We start from the raw sequence: 17,418 nt of genomic DNA on the forward strand, positions 1-17,418 counted from the left end.
TATAGCAATCTTCTCGATACATATCTACCGCTGCAACTGTGTTGTATTGTGCTTATATCAATCGGCCTTGTACAGCTACATAGAATTTTAGGAAACAAATAGCTATTATTTATCATGTTGGAAGACCAAAGTAGCTCCGTGGTACAGAGTAGAAATGGCTAACAATAACAACCAAGAAACCACGTAGCACTCTATGTAAACGAGGGTAGATAATAATGGCAAGTTCACACGGGTTTTGAACTCATGAATTCACCTTCAGCCTTTTATTATGAGAGAAAAAAAATGCCATTAAGATGGGCTCATTTGCATGGGGGGGTTCATGTCGCATAATCTAAATAGGACTCAAATTGGCCGTGTTCAATATAGGTCTCAGTCCAGGTTTAAAGATCTGCTTAAGGCAAAGTGATATTTGGAAGAGATTACCCATAACACAAACCACAATCCAAAACTACAGAAATAGCGATACCCAAACCCACGGCCAAGCAACCATAAACACGCAGAAAGACAGAAAGAAAGAAGAAGAAGAGGAAGAAGAAAAGGAAGACGAAGAAAAAAGACAGAGCAGAGAGACTTACGAAGAGGGCAAAGCAAAGCAGAGAGAGGAGATGGGAGGCGTCATGCAAAGGGAGAGCAGAGATGAGATAAGGGGCGTGAGAGAACTGAATAATTGAATGGGTATTTCCGTAATTCTATCATAGCAACGGTAACCCATCCAAAACGCACAGTGCGCGTTTTCATTTATGGACCCTCAGAGGTCCATAAAAATTTCCGCGTTTAGTCCGCGTTTTTTGTCTATGCCCAAAACGCAACTTTTATCAAAAAGTTGCATTTTGGGCTTACCAAACGCAATTTTAGGCCTGACTTTTTTCAAAAAAACCTTTTTGGGCTCAAAATGTGGAAACAACGGGCACTTATTCAGTTACAATATGGCCATCAACTTGTATCAATTCTAAAACAAGTTTCTTGTGTTTTAGGGGCAAAAAGAAACATATTTTTGACATGAGAGACACCGAGAAATTATTCACCCTTCTAGGACAATCATCACGTTAGCAATATTTAGTAGTTCTCTCACTCAATATTATTGGGTCATGAGTGACAATTTATTCACTCTACTAGGAGGACCACATCAGCAATACCTAGTGGTCTTTCCACTCAATAAAATTGTGACCATGTGTGACAATTTATTGAGTCAAATCCTAGTCATCATCCCAATTATAAGGTTTTTTTTTTTTTTTGGAAAATGTATGATTGGGTTAATAATTAGGATCTAACTCAACAAACTATCACACATAACACAATATTATTGAGTAGGAGGATTACTAAACATTATTGATATGGTCGAATAATTTCTCAAAACACACCAGCTACAAAACTTATTCAAAACATTTTCGTAAGAATTATTTTAGAACTTGAAAACCAACAACAATATAACACGTTCAAAGACACTATCACCACCATCAGGAACAACCGCCAAACAATAAAAACTTTTCTATACAGTAACAACTGTACTTTTCTATATAGTGCTGGTGTACTAGAATTTTACCCCTTTTTGTAAAGAAATATTTTACTTTTATCATGCGAAAGTAGAAGGGATTAGGGAAACCTCAAAAAAAAAAAAAATAGGGATTAGGGAGTTAAAATAAAAACTTCCTCTTAACTCAACTGGAAAGAGATTCAAGTTCCTTGCTTGGTTGATACTTGGGGGATGGCTATGCCAAAGTAGCGTATATGGAAGAGATTATATATTTTCGCAAAGATGTTAGAGCTCGCATTTTTCTTTCTTTCTTTCTTACTTTCTTTCTTTTTGCTAAAACCAACAATTTTATTTTTTTTTAAAATGAAAATTTGAGTGACTCGCATTACAATAACAAGGCTTTAAATATATATATATATATATATATATTTAAAATTACAACAACTAAAAAAGCTATTTTATTACAAAAACCATTGATTGGGCCTGGACAACCACACAATCTCACTCACCCTCCACGCTCATCACCTTGGAAGAACCAGCTTAATATTGCAAGCCATCCCAAAGGCAAAGTATTGGTCCTTCGCTACTTTGTGTCAATATATAAATTCAAATTGGTGCATGCGAAATGCAGACTAGCTTTTCTTTGTTATCTAGTATAGGCATTTTTCAAGTAAGAACTTTTAATGTACCCATACCGAGCCCTTATTATGCACATAACTCTTTCTTTTATGACCATAATAAAAGGATGAATCGAAGGAGCAAAAGACTTCCAAACATCCACAACTCATACAGCGAGGATTCAATTAAATCACAGTGATTCACCCGATGCATCCACGATGAAGCAGAACAAACATGCTAGCAGCACAATCCAAAAGAATGGTTCAACATCATGTCTGACATGGCATTTTCTTTCCAAAAATGAAATGTTCTGTGAAGCAAAATCTAACTACCCACCATCCATGATGATCCCAAGCTATATGTATATCAGATAAGATACACTTACTGCTTCTTCTCTTCTGCTTTCCTCGGCTGCAAAAAAGGGCACATTTGAAGCATTAAAAGATATAATTAATTATTAAAGTTCTTGCAAGCAGTGAGCAGAAACAGCATCCAGTCTCATGAATTACCAAATATGAATTCTAACTTACCCACAAACATAGCATGCACACAACAACAAGAGAAAACAAAGGTCTACCCTATGCTATATACATATGCTGCAGATGCAATTCGCCACAGTATCACCAATCAGAATTCACATAGCCACTCAACAAAGCAGAATATAGAACAAGTTATCTCCACCATAGAAGTATGCACTTTCTGCTTATTCAAAGGATTATGGTTTTGCCATTCAAGAAGCATCCAGCACAGCCCTTAGCCTTCAGTTAACAATGATTCTAATTTCTAACATCCACAAAAGATAGCAACTTGTAGAGGATTACATAATTTCTATAACCATCAGAAGATATTGTAGAGGATTACATACTTTCTACAATCATCAGAAGATAAGATAAATGAGAAGATTGCAATCATTTGATGTGAGAGATTTTTCTTCATCCAGAGGCAAAACATAATTATAATTGACATTAAATTCAAACACAACTCCTTCCTCTTTTTCGAACACCTTTCTTACTCTTTAACCTAGATAGAAGTTTACCCAGGATACAGACAGGAAAAGACATGCAATGCACAGACTAAACCTCTCACATAATACGATATTTAAAAAGCACAGCACCGACTATTTGTAGGATACTTAGAGTTGAATGGCATAACAAACATGTGAGGACATGATGACCATCAACAACAGTTTTGGACATTTACCAGAAGAATACATAAGCAGAGCAATGAGGGTATAATGCATTTTTGACACCACAACCCATACATGGTTGTTATTCTCCTAATCCATTTTACTACCTACTGTCCTCTTGCATTCAAACAAACACTACATATAAAAACATACATATTTGACAACATAAATTTAAAATGATACGTATATCTAACCAACCCCTCAAGCCTTGATTTTGGGAGTTGGCCATGTCCAACACCCTATGATCATCTCTATACCAACAATTTTTGAGAAATTATATAAAAAAGAGGATTCAACTTGGCTCTGAAAAGAACAAAGTCTAACAGTTGAATGCGAAACCCATCAGGGTTAAGGAGTGGCTCATGAGAGCCACAATTCATCCATTAAAATGCTAGAGTTCTACTTAGTGGATTGATGCAGTACATACCCCACCACATGTGTAAATACTTCAGGTGGTTTCTGTTGCCATGATTTAAGGAGGGATGACATTTAGCTGGGACTTTTAGGGCATCGAGGGTCCAACCCATCATTTGACAAAATGCCTGACCCAAACTAAATGTAGGGGGGTGGGGGCCTTGGGCTTGGACCCAAGGATTTGAGGTAGGTGTATATCATCCACCATTAGATGAAAGAAACTTATATTTTCTTGTTATCTGAATAACGATAACAGACTTTGAAAGATTATTCTGATATGAATCAATCTTAGTATTAGTTACTTTTGCCTAGAAAGATTATCAGCAGGTTAATTGAAAGTCTTCAATTCTATAGTTTGACTGATCCAATAGTACTTTTCTTAATCATTACTGAATGATGTAAAGGAAACAAATGTGACCCATGGGCATTTAGAGGTTTAGTTAAACAAACTAATATGCACATTTTCCCTCTTAAGAGAAAAAGTAGTTGCTTTTTCCCATGTAAAAGCAGGGATCAGTCCCTGGCCATTGTACAACCACCCAGAAATTTTATTTTGAAGATTAATTGGAACTTTTGAACGTCAATGTTTGATCACTCTCTTATAATCTTTATTGCTATTGGACAGTATAAGGAAATAATGGGCAATCAAGAGATATGGGGAAATATTAGGTGGGAAATCCCAACAAATTTTTGATATTAGTGAAAAAATAAGTAAAAAGATAGAAATCCCATTTAAAGATGCCAGGAAGTCCTTGGTCATTTAAATCATTTTCTTCGTAGAAGACCATAAAGTAATAAGCTAAAAATTAAGCAAGCATCTCAACACAGCTATAGAATTAAATGGAAAACCAAACATAAAACACTTACTAGCTCTCTTTACTGATAAAACCTTATCTTGATGTAACTAATAATAACTTTTCTTATTGTATTTTATAGCAACTTAGCGGTATTTTACTATATGGCACAATTCTACCAATCAAGCAATAGGTACCAGATACTTTGAAAGTGACATATGCAGCCAATGATATTTTCCCTAAGTGTTGTAATGTGGTAAGCATTACATTTTACTTTTATGCTTAGGTTTCTTGGTTTTTGGTTTCTTATGGCTGTTAGATCACAATCCTCACACATGTTAGTTGCAATTTTCAATTCTAATCCTCTGCCACTGTGGGTAGAACCCTATGATCCTTGCCTTATTTTGTCAGCTTAGTTGCACACTTTCACAATGCTCTATATTGCTTACTTTTGACTATCTAGAAAAGGAAAGAAAACAATTTTGAGTTCAAGGAGAATACACCAAAAAAAACAAAAAAAAGGACCTCTATTACATAAAAATCTGTGCACTTCTCATTCAAACTCGCACAATTTATTTCAGGGACAGAGTATATTTCCATTATTATAGTTGTTTAGAAAACTAGCCCCCATATAGATTTGATTCATTTTATCTTTTGACTATTGTTTTGTAGAGACCTATAGTAGCTCAACTAGTGGGGAGTTCAGAAAGTGAGTTTGAAAATTCCTAGAAATCTTATGGTTACTAGGACCACTATGATTTTGGAACCTCCACATTTATCACTGCTCAACTGATATGCCAATACATCCTAATACTCAGGCAATGGCTTCTTCATCAAATTGTAACACGAACTCAGATCAGACAGGACCAGTTTATGCAATGGTTAATGATATGTTAATCCTAAGTAAACAAGATTAACCTGAATCCTATCAATAATACTAATGTTGTACTCTCCAAAACATTTGGGATCTCACATTTTTATTGCCTTCTTATTAGAATGATGAAATTGCCACAATTTCGTAATCACTTAGAGCTTTTTATTAATGTATTTTAGTCTACCACACGAGTTTGTGATTATTTAACAAATAAAATCAATGCACACTAACTATTCTACGAAATGCCTCAACCAAAACCCACATCAAAAACCCAGAAACGAAACACAACCCATTAATCGGAAAACACAATTACGCACGCACCTTGGTGCCAGGCGCGTGCTGACGGAGCTCCTCTTCGGGGACAAAAACAGGCCAAGCCTCACCAGCTTCACGGAACATTTGCTCGGTCTCGAGGAACTGACCCTTATCGAGAATCATAGTCCTTATGGTCTGGGCCGGTGTGGATGTGGCGTCGTAAACCTCTTCGACTCCGTTGACGAAAGTGACCGTGATATGGGGAGGGTGGTCGTCGGTTCGGCGTTTGACTTGGATTTGACAAGCAGGGTTGGATTCTTTGGCCTTGGGAGCGTTGCACTGTGCCAAGAATTCCATGCACGAGGCTGTGCGTGGGTCCAAGGCATTGAACTCGATCCGAACCCTTGATAGGAACTTCAGCATTCTTACTCAACACTCACACTCACACTCTCCCCTGCGAAAGTAAAGATTCTTAAGCATTCACAGTGAGAATTGTATCGTATCCTATTTTAGAATCTCAAAAAGTTACTTTATTAATTATACACCACCAGCCACCCCAGCAAATCACAACAACAATCCCAAAACAAAAAATTGAAGAAAAACCCACCATCAATCCATGCCGATTGCCACCACCACCAAACCCAGAAACCATAGCAAGAAACGGCCCCCATAAAAACCACCAAGAGGGAAAAAATAAAATAAAAATTTCGAAGAAACCCACACGCTGATAAATCTCATAACAAACATATGTTTTGAACTGGATCGCACAGATCCGAGAGTAAAAGTAGTATCATCACCATACAGACACATCAAGCACCATTAGCGAAATCAGATTCCGTTTTCGAAGAAAAACTACATGCATGCAGAACTAAAATACAACAGGTCCGAATGAATTTCACAACAAGACCTTCAGATCACCAAAAAAAAAAAAAAAAAACGTTCAAATCGAACCCTAGAAATGAAGCGGAAATCGTATCGAAATCGAAGGAAATTCAGAAAACTTTTTTCAGAGGAAAATGAATCAAAAAGCAAGCAAGCATTCACGATTGTTCGAAGAAAGAGAGAGAAAAACGAGGCTTTTGGAATCTTACCTTCGTAAAGAGAGAGAGACAAACTGACTATGTCAGTCGAAAGTGACATGGAAAAAACCCAACTTCAACTTAATTATGGGTGTGTTTGGATAGAACTTATTTTGCTAGAATTGAAAACTAAAAATACTGTAGTAAAATAATTTTTAAATGTGTGAATAATACCGTGGAACTCATTTTTAATGAAAAAGTTACTGAAAAGTGTAATTTGTGGATCCATAAACAGTGTACTATACACTGTTCACTGTCGAAAGTTGCGGCTACTGTTCATAACAGTGATGAACAGTAGCGTTTTAGCGTCACCAAAAAAAAAAAAAAAAAAAAAACTGAAACGTAAACGTGAAACGCAACTTCAGTGGATCCAAACACACACTTAGTGTAAGTCACTTGAAAGTTGAAAGTGAACTATGGTTAAATCTCATATGGATGATATAATATTGACAGATAAGCTGTAACTTTTTTTTTTTTTTAATTTTATTTAAGAAGAAGGTCAAATTGTCAAATGTAACCTAAACCACTTGTAAATGATGTATAATATATTTGGGTCTGGTTATTGACAAATTCTAATGACTTATGATCGGGACTAAAAGGTCAGTTGAATTATTTTTTAAGTATAGTTTTATTTTTAATCAATTTATATTTTAAGTAAAATTCGTCAAAATAAAGATAAATTAATCCAAACACATTAGAAATGAGTTTGGGACTCTCTCTCTCTTTCTCAAATTATCCTAAATATATAATAAATAACATAAAAAAAACTTAGTAGTTTCTTCCACCTTCTTTTTTCATTGTAAACCATGGCAAAAACTCACTATTAATGACTAATTAAAAATCACATAAAAGTTTAAATTATATTTAATTATATTCACTACTTTTTTATATTGAGAACTTCTTTTTAAGATTGTGGGGGTCAAAAACACAAATTAGCAAGAACATGGCTTGCTTTCTTGACGTGCACAACTAATTTGTTATCATAAAATGATATAATTCCACAATGGGAAGATCAAACAGATAACTGAAGGCAAAGAAAGAATAAATAAACACTTTGATTGATGGAAATTCAGTTTTTCAAGGTACAAATGAAGATTCTAAGGAAGAAAACAAGAAAACAAGTTTTTTTTTTTCTTCTCACTATTCTCTTTCTCTTGTTCTTCCTCCTTAATTTTTTCTGGATCCTCTTCCCTGGGGGCATTCTCCTCCTTTTATCATCCCTCACCCCTACCTTTCTAGTTGTGTTATCCTTTATTGGATTTAGAGGATATTTGTCTCATCAGATACCTTTCCTGTCATTTCTTAATCATGAAAGTAAACTTTTGGGGGTGTATTAACTGTTTAGATTAGTCATTCAGTATTTAATAAGGCTAGCATTAGGTATGAATAACTTATTAATGTGGAGATGACTATTACATTGGGTTCTGTGTCGTCTTCCTTGCGTTCCTTGGGAATGGGAAACGAGATGGAGTCCTTAGTGAATGGTTTGCGCTCCTTGGCTAGGTTACTACAACTCGAGAGTCGAGATAAGCCTGTTTCTCAGATTACCTTGGTAGCTAATATATATGGCCCCGTTTTCTCTAAGACTTAAGTCATTCTATATTTGCATTTGGACTGAGTCTTTTCCTCGAGAAAATCTCTTCGACTCAAGGTCCATGGGGCAGCTTCAATTCAACCCCCCCCCCCCGCCCAACCCCTACAAAGATAATTACAATATGTTGCTACTCTTGTAACTTGAACTCCTTTCCTCCATAAACCTCCAAAGCACTATTTGCATAGGAAAATGTCAATTATTACTGTTATAAGCTCTTGTCTTGTTGAGAATTAAATAATTGTAATAATTTTATCAAATTATTCATTTAATTTTGTGAAACAAGTAAAAAATGTTGTCTAAAACTAAATCAGTTACTAAACAATCATTTATGACATTATCCAAGTCTCTACAAAAGAAAAATTAATAGTAATTTCAATTTTAAAATTATATTAAATTACAAATTACTTCCTTTAAATCTCTTTAATGTATATATTTTTTTCATTTCAATTCATTAATTTACTTATGTCTTAAATACAATCCTCTTGTTCATTTCTGTCCAAAATAGCCATTAAACTATATATGTTTCCAAATAGGAAAACTACTTCATTTTATAGGCCCCCTTTTTTTTTGGAGTGAATATTTTTATGGGTCGAAATGTTACATTAGAAACAGATGTGAGTTAAAAGGACTTTAAAAAAAAAAAAAAACATACTGATGAAAATGAATACATGTCAAAATTAGATGGTGTATGTTGTAATTTAGCTTAAATTAAAATGAATGAATAAAAAAAAAATGAAGAAGTAAAAGGACTAAAGTAAAACGACAGCGTTTTACCGGGTTCTAATCCTCTATATAAACTGAACTTCTTCAGCTACATGCTTTTTATAGATTACATTTCAAAGAAATTTGGCGCGGGAGAAAATCTCAATTCACATTCGCAGTCAAATTCTTCAAAACAAAATGGACGACCACGATTTGGAATTGGAGAAAACTCGGTTGATAAGCTTGGCTCTTGATTTTGGGTTCGATGAAGAATCAGCAAAGAAGTGCTTGGATCGTATGGTTCAACTCTATGGTATATACCCATTTCTACACCCCAAAAAAACCCCCCACAAACTTTAAAACCCCATACTCCATAAATGTTTGTACTTTATGTGATTTTTATGTGTGTATGTGTTAGTGGCCTCAACTTACGAAATGGGTTTTGGGTTTTTATTTATTTTTTGTTTGTTTGTTTTTGGTTTTGGTTTTGGTTTTGTTATTTTTTACAATCATAAATGTGTGTACTTTAAGTGATTTTATGGGTGTATGTGTTAGTGACTTGAAATTATGAACTGGGTTTTGGGTTTTTAATTTTTTAATTTTTGGTTTTGTTAATTTTTTTTTGGGGATTTGTAATAGTGGGTGTTTGTGTTAGAATAGTGGTTTAATGATTAAAATCACAACTGTTTAAGCTTTCGGGACAAACCTTAGTTTATTATGCTATAAAAGTAGGTGTCTTTGAGCTCAAAACCTGTCTCAACTCTACCTCACATTTAAAAATTTTTAAAATTTATGTGCTAGACTCACTTATTATAGCGTAGTGCTGAAGTTTGATCCCACAAGTGAGAGGAGGTGTTACAGTAATGGTTAATGATGTAATTTCACTATTTTCTGAAAGTTTAAGCTCTTGGGACAAGTGGGGGTTTACTTACAAGTGTTGGTTAAAAAATGATTTTATTTTGGGAATAGGATGGAATGGGTGGCAATTTAAATGGGTTTGTTGGGATTTGTGTGATTTTTGTTGTAGTGTGTTGCAATGTATTTGGGTACTTAGAATGAAGGCTTTTGTATTGGGATTTTTGTGTTGTATGCTGGTGTTTTGAGCTGTTTTACTGAAATGTGATTGTATTTGAGGTTGTAATTGGATTGAGTTTATGCATGCAAGGAGTTGTGTGTGTGTGTGATGTGGGTAGTATTGAGTTTTGGAGACGATATCCATGTTTGACAGTATGTGTATTGTACAAACTAAATTCTGATTTTATTTTACTGTGATTGGTGCAGTTGCTTATTTGGTCCTCTATTCAGCTGTAGGTATTGATGTTTTCATAATTATTTAGCTGTTTCATTTAATGCTAAATGTTGTTTAGGTGAAGATGGCCGTGATTTTATCACGGTGGAGCACTGTGGTGATGATTTCCTTGCGGCCTTAGCTGAATCGATGCAAGACACTGAGGAATGGGACGATTTACAAGCCATTGAGTCAGAAGCTTGTGGAACTTTGAATAACTTGTTTGACAAAGATGTTCTCAATAGTCATGAAGTGGATAATGGTGGTAATGGAAGAAACTACATCACTGTTATAGATGATTCACCCGAAAAGCATCCAAATTTTATGGAGTTGGATTCTTCGAGTGACAGTGAAGACTTAGACTTTGGAATTCGAAAGGAAAAAAATGTCAAATCTACCCCTTCTTTTACTGACTGGAGAAGTCCTGTTCTCAACGAAGGTTCAAGTAAAACTTCTTCAAAATCTGTGGTATGTATTTTAGCCCCAAAGGTTTTATTCTCATCTTATTTCCACTGCAGCTGTGAAGCCTGCTAATTGTTGTGCATATGCTGCACTTGCCTCTTAATTTCCTGGTAGTTATCTTCAGTAGTTATAGTTTTAGCAATTGTCTATTTCTGCAAATTATTGAAGGAAACAAGCTGATGTATTCCAGTTATGAACTTACCTAAGCATATGACTGTAAATGATTGCATGTTGCAGTTAGCATAAAATACCTTTCTTTTCAGACACTGAAGTAGTTTGTCTATTGAAGGATTGTAGGAGCAGCATCACTCAAGGTTCAATCCCATCAGTTTCTCATAAAAAACATTGCTCCCGAACATCAAAAGTGGAACATGAGATTCTCAGTTATGAAGTATTACAGGCTTTGGATGATTTTGAATTGGCAAATGTTGTAATATTTGGTAACAGGACATTCCGCCCATTGCAGCATCAAGCTTGTAAAGCAGCTGTAGCAAAGAGAGATTGCTTTATTCTTATGCCTACTGGAGGTGGTAAAAGTCTATGTTACCAGGTCATGTCCTTTTCCTCAAATTTTGGAATGTTTGTCCTGTATGTTCTCATGGATTAACAGTTAATCAACAACATGGCTAAAATTTATCGAGATATAGCTTCTACAGCTAATCTTGATGACATTTTCCATTTTACTTTTCTAACATTGCAATTGCTAATCAGATATATAATAGCCTAGTCTTTTACTAATGCCATAAAATTAGAGGTCTTCTGCCAAAACTTCCTCCTGTCCTTAAATTTTGGGGGCTGTTGGGGAACCTAAAATTTGGTGTATTATTTCTTGTTGGCCTACAATAGATACTCATTCTACTGCTATGAACCTTGGCCTTTTTTCTTTTGCTAGAGTTTATTTAAGTCTAATCTAAAGCTCTGACAGTTGGTTAAGCTGTTTCTGTTCAAATTTATTTTCCAGATTTTAGTGGCCCTTTAAACTACGAATCTAGTTTGGATATGAAATCATTCTAGGAGATTTAGAATTAGATAATTTTCTTTTTGCTTAATTTTTTTCCGTTCATTTTATTTGTGATGTTGGCCCAAATAAAATTGGCAGACAATGAAATGATTTCCAAGATAGTCTGTAGTTGTTACTTATGTTAATGAAACCCAGTTCACTATCAAATTTCTTTCACCAAAGGGTTCATTAAGATGTGAAATGTACAGAAATCCCTTCATCCTGTTGGGGATTTTAGCTGTCAGTGGTAAATGCCCCTGGCTGACCAGGCAATTGGTTTTGGCGGGTGGTCAATTGCCCATAGGTTTTACTCACTAGAGGCGAGTCCAAAGGGCTCTTCTTTAGAAAGATTCCCTATGTTATCAAAAATATATATACACTTTTAAAACCTGATGTCCATGATGTATCACATTCATAGGGAATAGTAACCAGGGCTCCTGCTGTCAAGGCTATATAAATATAATCTTCTAAAATTTTTCTAAGTTGAGTTGTTTCTGATCTGGACTTATAGTGGCTCTAAAAACCCTAACAAGTAGTCTATTTGACATTTTATCAGATATCTATTCTCCTGAACATTGAGCAGTAATATGAATATCTGACCTTTGTTTGAGTAGTCGAATGTGTAATGCTATCAACTTAATTTTTACATTATCATGACTGCATGTTTTGTACAGCTTCCAGCAACTCTGCAACCAGGTGTTACGGTTGTTGTTTCTCCCTTACTTTCCCTCATTCAGGATCAAATAATTACTCTGAACCTCAAGTATGGAATACCAGCAACTTTTTTAAATTCTCAACAAACTGCTTCCCAAGCAGCAGCTGTCCTCCAAGAGCTAAGGCAAGGTTCATTTCTTCTTTGTACTCATGTCTATTATAAGAAGTATAATCATGCCAATGAGCTCTAGCTCAACTGGCACCTCCTCCCCTTGTAAGTGCTAGGTGGAGGGTGAATCCTGGATTCAATAACCACTCAAAAAATTGTTCAAAAATATTTTTCTATGTGCCATAAGCAGCAATAGATTACCTTTTGATTTTTTCAGCTGTCCTTCTACATTAGACTTCCAATTGATTTCTCAACCATGTTTTTTTTCCTTGTTTTTAGGAAAGATAAACCATCATGCAAGCTCTTATATGTAACTCCTGAGAGGATTGCTGGGAACTTATCATTTCTTGAGATTCTCAAATGCCTGTGTCGGAAGGTGAAAATTTATAGGTTTCTGACTAATGTTACAAAACAATGTTTACTATTGTAGGATTTTGAAAATTTCTGTTGCACATTGTTGATGCTCCAACATTAATCACAGGGACAACTAGCAGGTTTTGTTGTTGATGAAGCACACTGTGTAAGGTATGCACTTTTCTTGATTGTGTTATGTATTGGTTCATATTGATAGCTATAAGTGATACTCAGATATATGACTTAAAGCATGGGCATGCAGCACACCTTCCAAGGAACCCTGTTCCACACCTTTCCCATGGCTGCACAACTGTTTACTGACAGATAGATGAACTACATAATTTTAAGTTTTTAACCATAGGCCATTGTTCTTGGTTAAGAATTATGTTTATTGATGCCTTGTCCAAAAGTTGGGCACTTGGTGGCTTGGTTTTGATTGTTGTAACGCTTGTAGAATATGGGTAGAGCTCAGTGTGTGCCTGACCTTGAGTCAAACCTCGGGTGATATAAAGGGTGTGGAGATAGGGTAAGTTTTTAAGTTCAATTCTACCAAGCAAAGGATAAAAAGCTTTTTCTTTTTTTTTTTTTGTATACACATTTTTATGCTAATTAATGTAGGACTTATTAGATGTTGACAATAATTACTATAGATGAATTATGCATGATCAAATTCAATTCCACACTTCCATAGATTCAAATCATCACACTAATCATAAAATGGTCATGTAATGCCTTTTTTTAATTACTTTTTTAATCCTGTCATGTTTCTGGTCTGGGTTGGGGCATGAAGAAAAGACTAACAGTTGGAAGACCTTCCTCAGAGCCATGACCAATGCAATATTTAACAAACAACTGGCAGTGCTTCAAAATTTTTGTTGGTTTTGAATGATATTTTTCTCTACTAAAAGATGGACTAGTAATTAGTGACATCTGATCTTGATAAGTAATGGGAAGTATGCTGAATTTTGGATTAACTGGATGAAAATGCTACAACAAAGTTGAGTGGGCGAAAGCAACTCTTACCTTTATGCTAAAATTCAAATAGTTCTGAAACTGTAGCCTAGCATCAAAGATGTTTTAAATCACTGGTCTCTTAATAAAATCCTGTGACATGCTAAGAACTGGGTCACAGTGTTCTTGAACAAGTGTCAAGCAATGCAACTCTTATCATGTTAGTGAAAAACAAGAGAATCATGTAATTTGTTTTGTTCTAATTTCTGTACTTGTTCTTTCCAGTCAATGGGGACATGATTTTCGTCCAGATTACCGGGGGTTAGGATGTCTTAAGCAGAATTTCCCAGATGTCCCTGTGATGGCATTGACTGCCACAGCAACCCATTCAGTTCGTGAGGTAATAAGAATGACAGTGAACTTCTCTATTTTTTTCTCTTTGGAGAAACATAATGTTTCCCATGTCTACAACCTTCTGCAGGACATAATGAAAGCTTTAAGAATCCCTCGCGCTCTGGTTCTCGAGAGGAGCTTTGATAGACCCAACTTGAAGTACGAAGTTATTGGAAAGACCAAGGAGCCATTGAAGCAGCTTGGACAACTACTAATGGATCGCTTCAAGAATCAGTCTGGAATTGTGTACTGCCTTTCAAAAAGTGAATGTGCTGAGGTTTCAAAGTTCTTAAATGAGAAATGTAAGATTAAGACAGAATATTACCACGCTGGTTTGGCACCTCGCCAGAGAGTTGCTGTTCAAAAGAAGTGGCACATGGGAGAGGTCCATATTGTATGTGCTACTATTGCTTTTGGAATGGGAATAGACAAACCAGATGTTGTAAGTCCAGATAAATTCTTCACTTTCTCTATAATGCTTTTTTAAAGAATTTTTGAATAATGCTGTGGTCATGCGCAATTGTACGATCAACTACGGTTAGGAATTCTCTATTGCATGAGGTAAATATTTTCTCTGGTGATTAGTTTATTAGCTGCAAATGACTGCACCTGTCAAATTGTTAATTACGTTATTTTTTGCCGAAATTATTAAATTACTTAAAGATTATGATATATGCCTGTTCTACAATGGCCATTACAGTTTGTTGATGCATTCATTAATTGATTATGGTTATGTTTTAATTATCAAGTTAACAACATTTTAAGGTGTGATAAAAGAGTATTATTAAATTGTTAAGAGGAGGGATCAACTTCCTTTGAGACACCACTCTCTCACTGTATGTTTAGATTTAATCCTTTCTCAAACCAATTGTTGGATTTAATTGTGCATCATATGTGCCAAGTTTTAAGTTGATTGTCTCTGTCTATTCTGGCCCTGGGACTTACAGTTTAAGGCTGATTTCAAGAGCTGCAAAGATTGGGATAGCTATAGATGAGTAATTGAATTAAAAGTGGCATGCATGATTTATGTTAGTATAGCATTAGATCCAACAGTTGGGTTGGTCAATTATGGATCACACCAAAACTCTGGATGGTGTAGCAGTTGCTACTCGACTGGGTTGATATATATGACTAAAATAATGTTACAACAATTTTTCTGTTACTTTGGTCTGACTTGTATGATTATACTCTTATCCTTTTAACTCTGGTATTTCAGCATTTGATATCTGTAATATGCTTGCAGCATAGTTGCTTTAGGGTCTGGTTTATTTAAGATATGTAACCTAAATCTCTCTCTCTTAAATGTTCAGCGATTTGTCATCCACAATACAATGTCCAAATCGATTGAAAGCTATTATCAAGAATCAGGTAGGGCGGGAAGAGATGATCACCCTGCAGTATGCATTGCTCTATATCAGAAGAAGGATTTTAGTCGGGTTGTGTGTATGTTGCGGAATGGGCTTAAATACAAAAAAGAAAGCTTTAAGACAGCAATGACTCAAGCTCAGAAAATGCAACAGTATTGTGAACTGAAGGTTAGCAACTGCACATTATTCCATTGACTTCTCCATTCTCTCTCTCTCTTCTTAAAAAAAAGGTTCAGCTTTTTTGGTTACAGACAGTCAAGTTTATTGGTACAACCTTGTTTTATACTTAAAATGCTTTTGAGTTTTGCAGGCTGACTGTCGGAGACAAGCCTTACTCAATCACTTTGGAGAGTCTTTTGATCGGAAAGCCTGCAAATATGGTTCTAATCCTTGTGATAACTGTCTCAAGACTTCCTCGTGAGGACCTCCATGTTAATCTTTGTATGCTACTGAGGTATGACGCAATTCAGTACCAATTTAATTTACCTTCTTGTTGGGCCCACATCTCAGTATATTGTCCTCATCACATCCCACATGGTTCAATAAAGGACTGTTTCATTCTTGACTTTCTGACTAGACATAAAAATAGACTTAGTTGCGGAATTATGCCCCTATTGAAGGAATAAAGCAACTGTGCTGGGTTTTATCTCAATCCTTTTTGTCCTTTCAAATTTTTCTTAACAGTGGTACTGCCATGCTGTAGCCTTGCTATACCGATGGAGGTACCAAAGCCGACCTACTCTTTGTCAAATGACTAGTAAAAATCCATGCCCGCTGTTTGTTTCAGACATCACCCGCCTTATTATCAGATTTTGTGTCGGGTGCATGCATGAGATTGCGTGTGTGTGTCATGGGTGTTTGAATGTGAGGGCTCTGTGTAAAGAATGTACTCTTGAATGTGTTGGTTTGGTGTGTATCAGTTGGCCATGTGCTTTCCAGGTTGAAGTGGTTGATGTACTTGTATGACAATTAATGATATGGTCTGCTAATTTCATGTGATTACATGAATGTCTATTAAACTCAAAGTTTTGTAGTTACTACTTGATTCCTTTTGTGGGATTTAGAAGTCAAGACAGGCCTTTGGGCTACATAAGAGAACTCTTTCATTTCTTTTAACGTTCATTCCCCCAGTGTAAAGGATTCCATCTTTCTTGTGTGACTAGATTTTACTAGTTGATCTAGGTAACACCTACTACTCTTGTCTCTTGCTTTTCTAAAAACAATACATCGGTCATTAAGAAATATTGTTCAATATGGTTTGATGAAAGTTTGAAAAACAATATTTGTTTTGACCTTGATTCAAAAATGGCTAATTATTTAAGTCTTAGTGTATGTTTGGATTCCAAGTCTGCGTTTCCAAGCTGCGTTTTGTTCTTTTTTTTTTTTTGGTTTTCACGCGTTTTGGAGTATTGCGGTTACTGTTCACATATGCAAATGTTGACTTTCTGCAGTGAACAGTGTACATATACACTGTTCATGGATCCACAAATTTCATTTTTTATCAATTTTTTCATTAAAAATGGGTCCCACAGCACTATTCATACATTTAAAAATTATTTTGTTACAGTGTTTTCAGTTTTCAGTTTCAGCAAAATAAGTTCTATCCAAACACACCCTTAATAGCCAAAAGGGATCTTGATCCAATTCCAAGTTAGGTCTCTCTTGTGCTGATATCAGACTGATTCATTCGTTATATTAAAACTTTGTACAATGCATCCTCAAAGATGAAGAATATTGTGTCAGATGGAGATTTTGGCTTTCAACCTTGGTTCCTTTAAATAAACAATTGA

The 17,418-nt window shown here is 35.4% G+C and overlaps 2 protein-coding genes across 5 annotated transcripts; one reads left to right on the forward strand and one right to left on the reverse strand.

The window, feature by feature from the left end:
• Nucleotides 1–2,220: 2,220 nt before the first annotated feature.
• On the reverse strand, nucleotides 2,221–6,777 carry LOC126716842 (uncharacterized). 3 transcript variants are annotated; one of them, XM_050417843.1, is made up of 3 exons: nucleotides 6,707–6,777; nucleotides 5,682–6,069; nucleotides 2,221–2,503 (listed from the first exon to the last, which is right to left on the reverse strand). In XM_050417843.1, exons 2-3 carry the CDS (start codon nucleotides 6,036–6,038, stop codon nucleotides 2,474–2,476), a joined length of 387 nt encoding a protein of 128 aa, XP_050273800.1. In that variant the 5' UTR covers nucleotides 6,039–6,069; nucleotides 6,707–6,777; the 3' UTR covers nucleotides 2,221–2,473. The 3 variants fall into 3 exon arrangements, with proteins under 3 accessions (XP_050273800.1, XP_050273801.1, XP_050273799.1); XM_050417844.1 differs by having other exon boundaries at nucleotides 5,682–6,062; nucleotides 6,707–6,771; XM_050417842.1 differs by lacking the exon at nucleotides 6,707–6,777 and adding an exon at nucleotides 6,223–6,662.
• A 2,331-nt stretch (nucleotides 6,778–9,108) lies between these two features.
• LOC126716844 (ATP-dependent DNA helicase Q-like 1) lies at nucleotides 9,109–16,750 on the forward strand. 2 transcript variants are annotated; one of them, XM_050417847.1, is made up of 11 exons: nucleotides 9,109–9,303; nucleotides 10,358–10,746; nucleotides 11,030–11,290; nucleotides 12,415–12,583; nucleotides 12,848–12,939; nucleotides 13,045–13,088; nucleotides 14,154–14,268; nucleotides 14,350–14,703; nucleotides 15,572–15,796; nucleotides 15,939–16,082; nucleotides 16,313–16,750. In XM_050417847.1, exons 1-10 carry the CDS (start codon nucleotides 9,189–9,191, stop codon nucleotides 16,047–16,049), a joined length of 1,875 nt encoding a protein of 624 aa, XP_050273804.1. In that variant the 5' UTR covers nucleotides 9,109–9,188; the 3' UTR covers nucleotides 16,050–16,082; nucleotides 16,313–16,750. The 2 variants fall into 2 exon arrangements, with proteins under 2 accessions (XP_050273804.1, XP_050273802.1); XM_050417845.1 differs by having other exon boundaries at nucleotides 15,939–16,750.
• Nucleotides 16,751–17,418: the final 668 nt, after the last annotated feature.

The sequence above is a fragment of the Quercus robur genome, chromosome 3 (genome assembly GCF_932294415.1).
Source record: "Quercus robur chromosome 3, dhQueRobu3.1, whole genome shotgun sequence".
Classification (NCBI taxonomy): Eukaryota; Viridiplantae; Streptophyta; class Magnoliopsida; order Fagales; family Fagaceae; genus Quercus; species Quercus robur.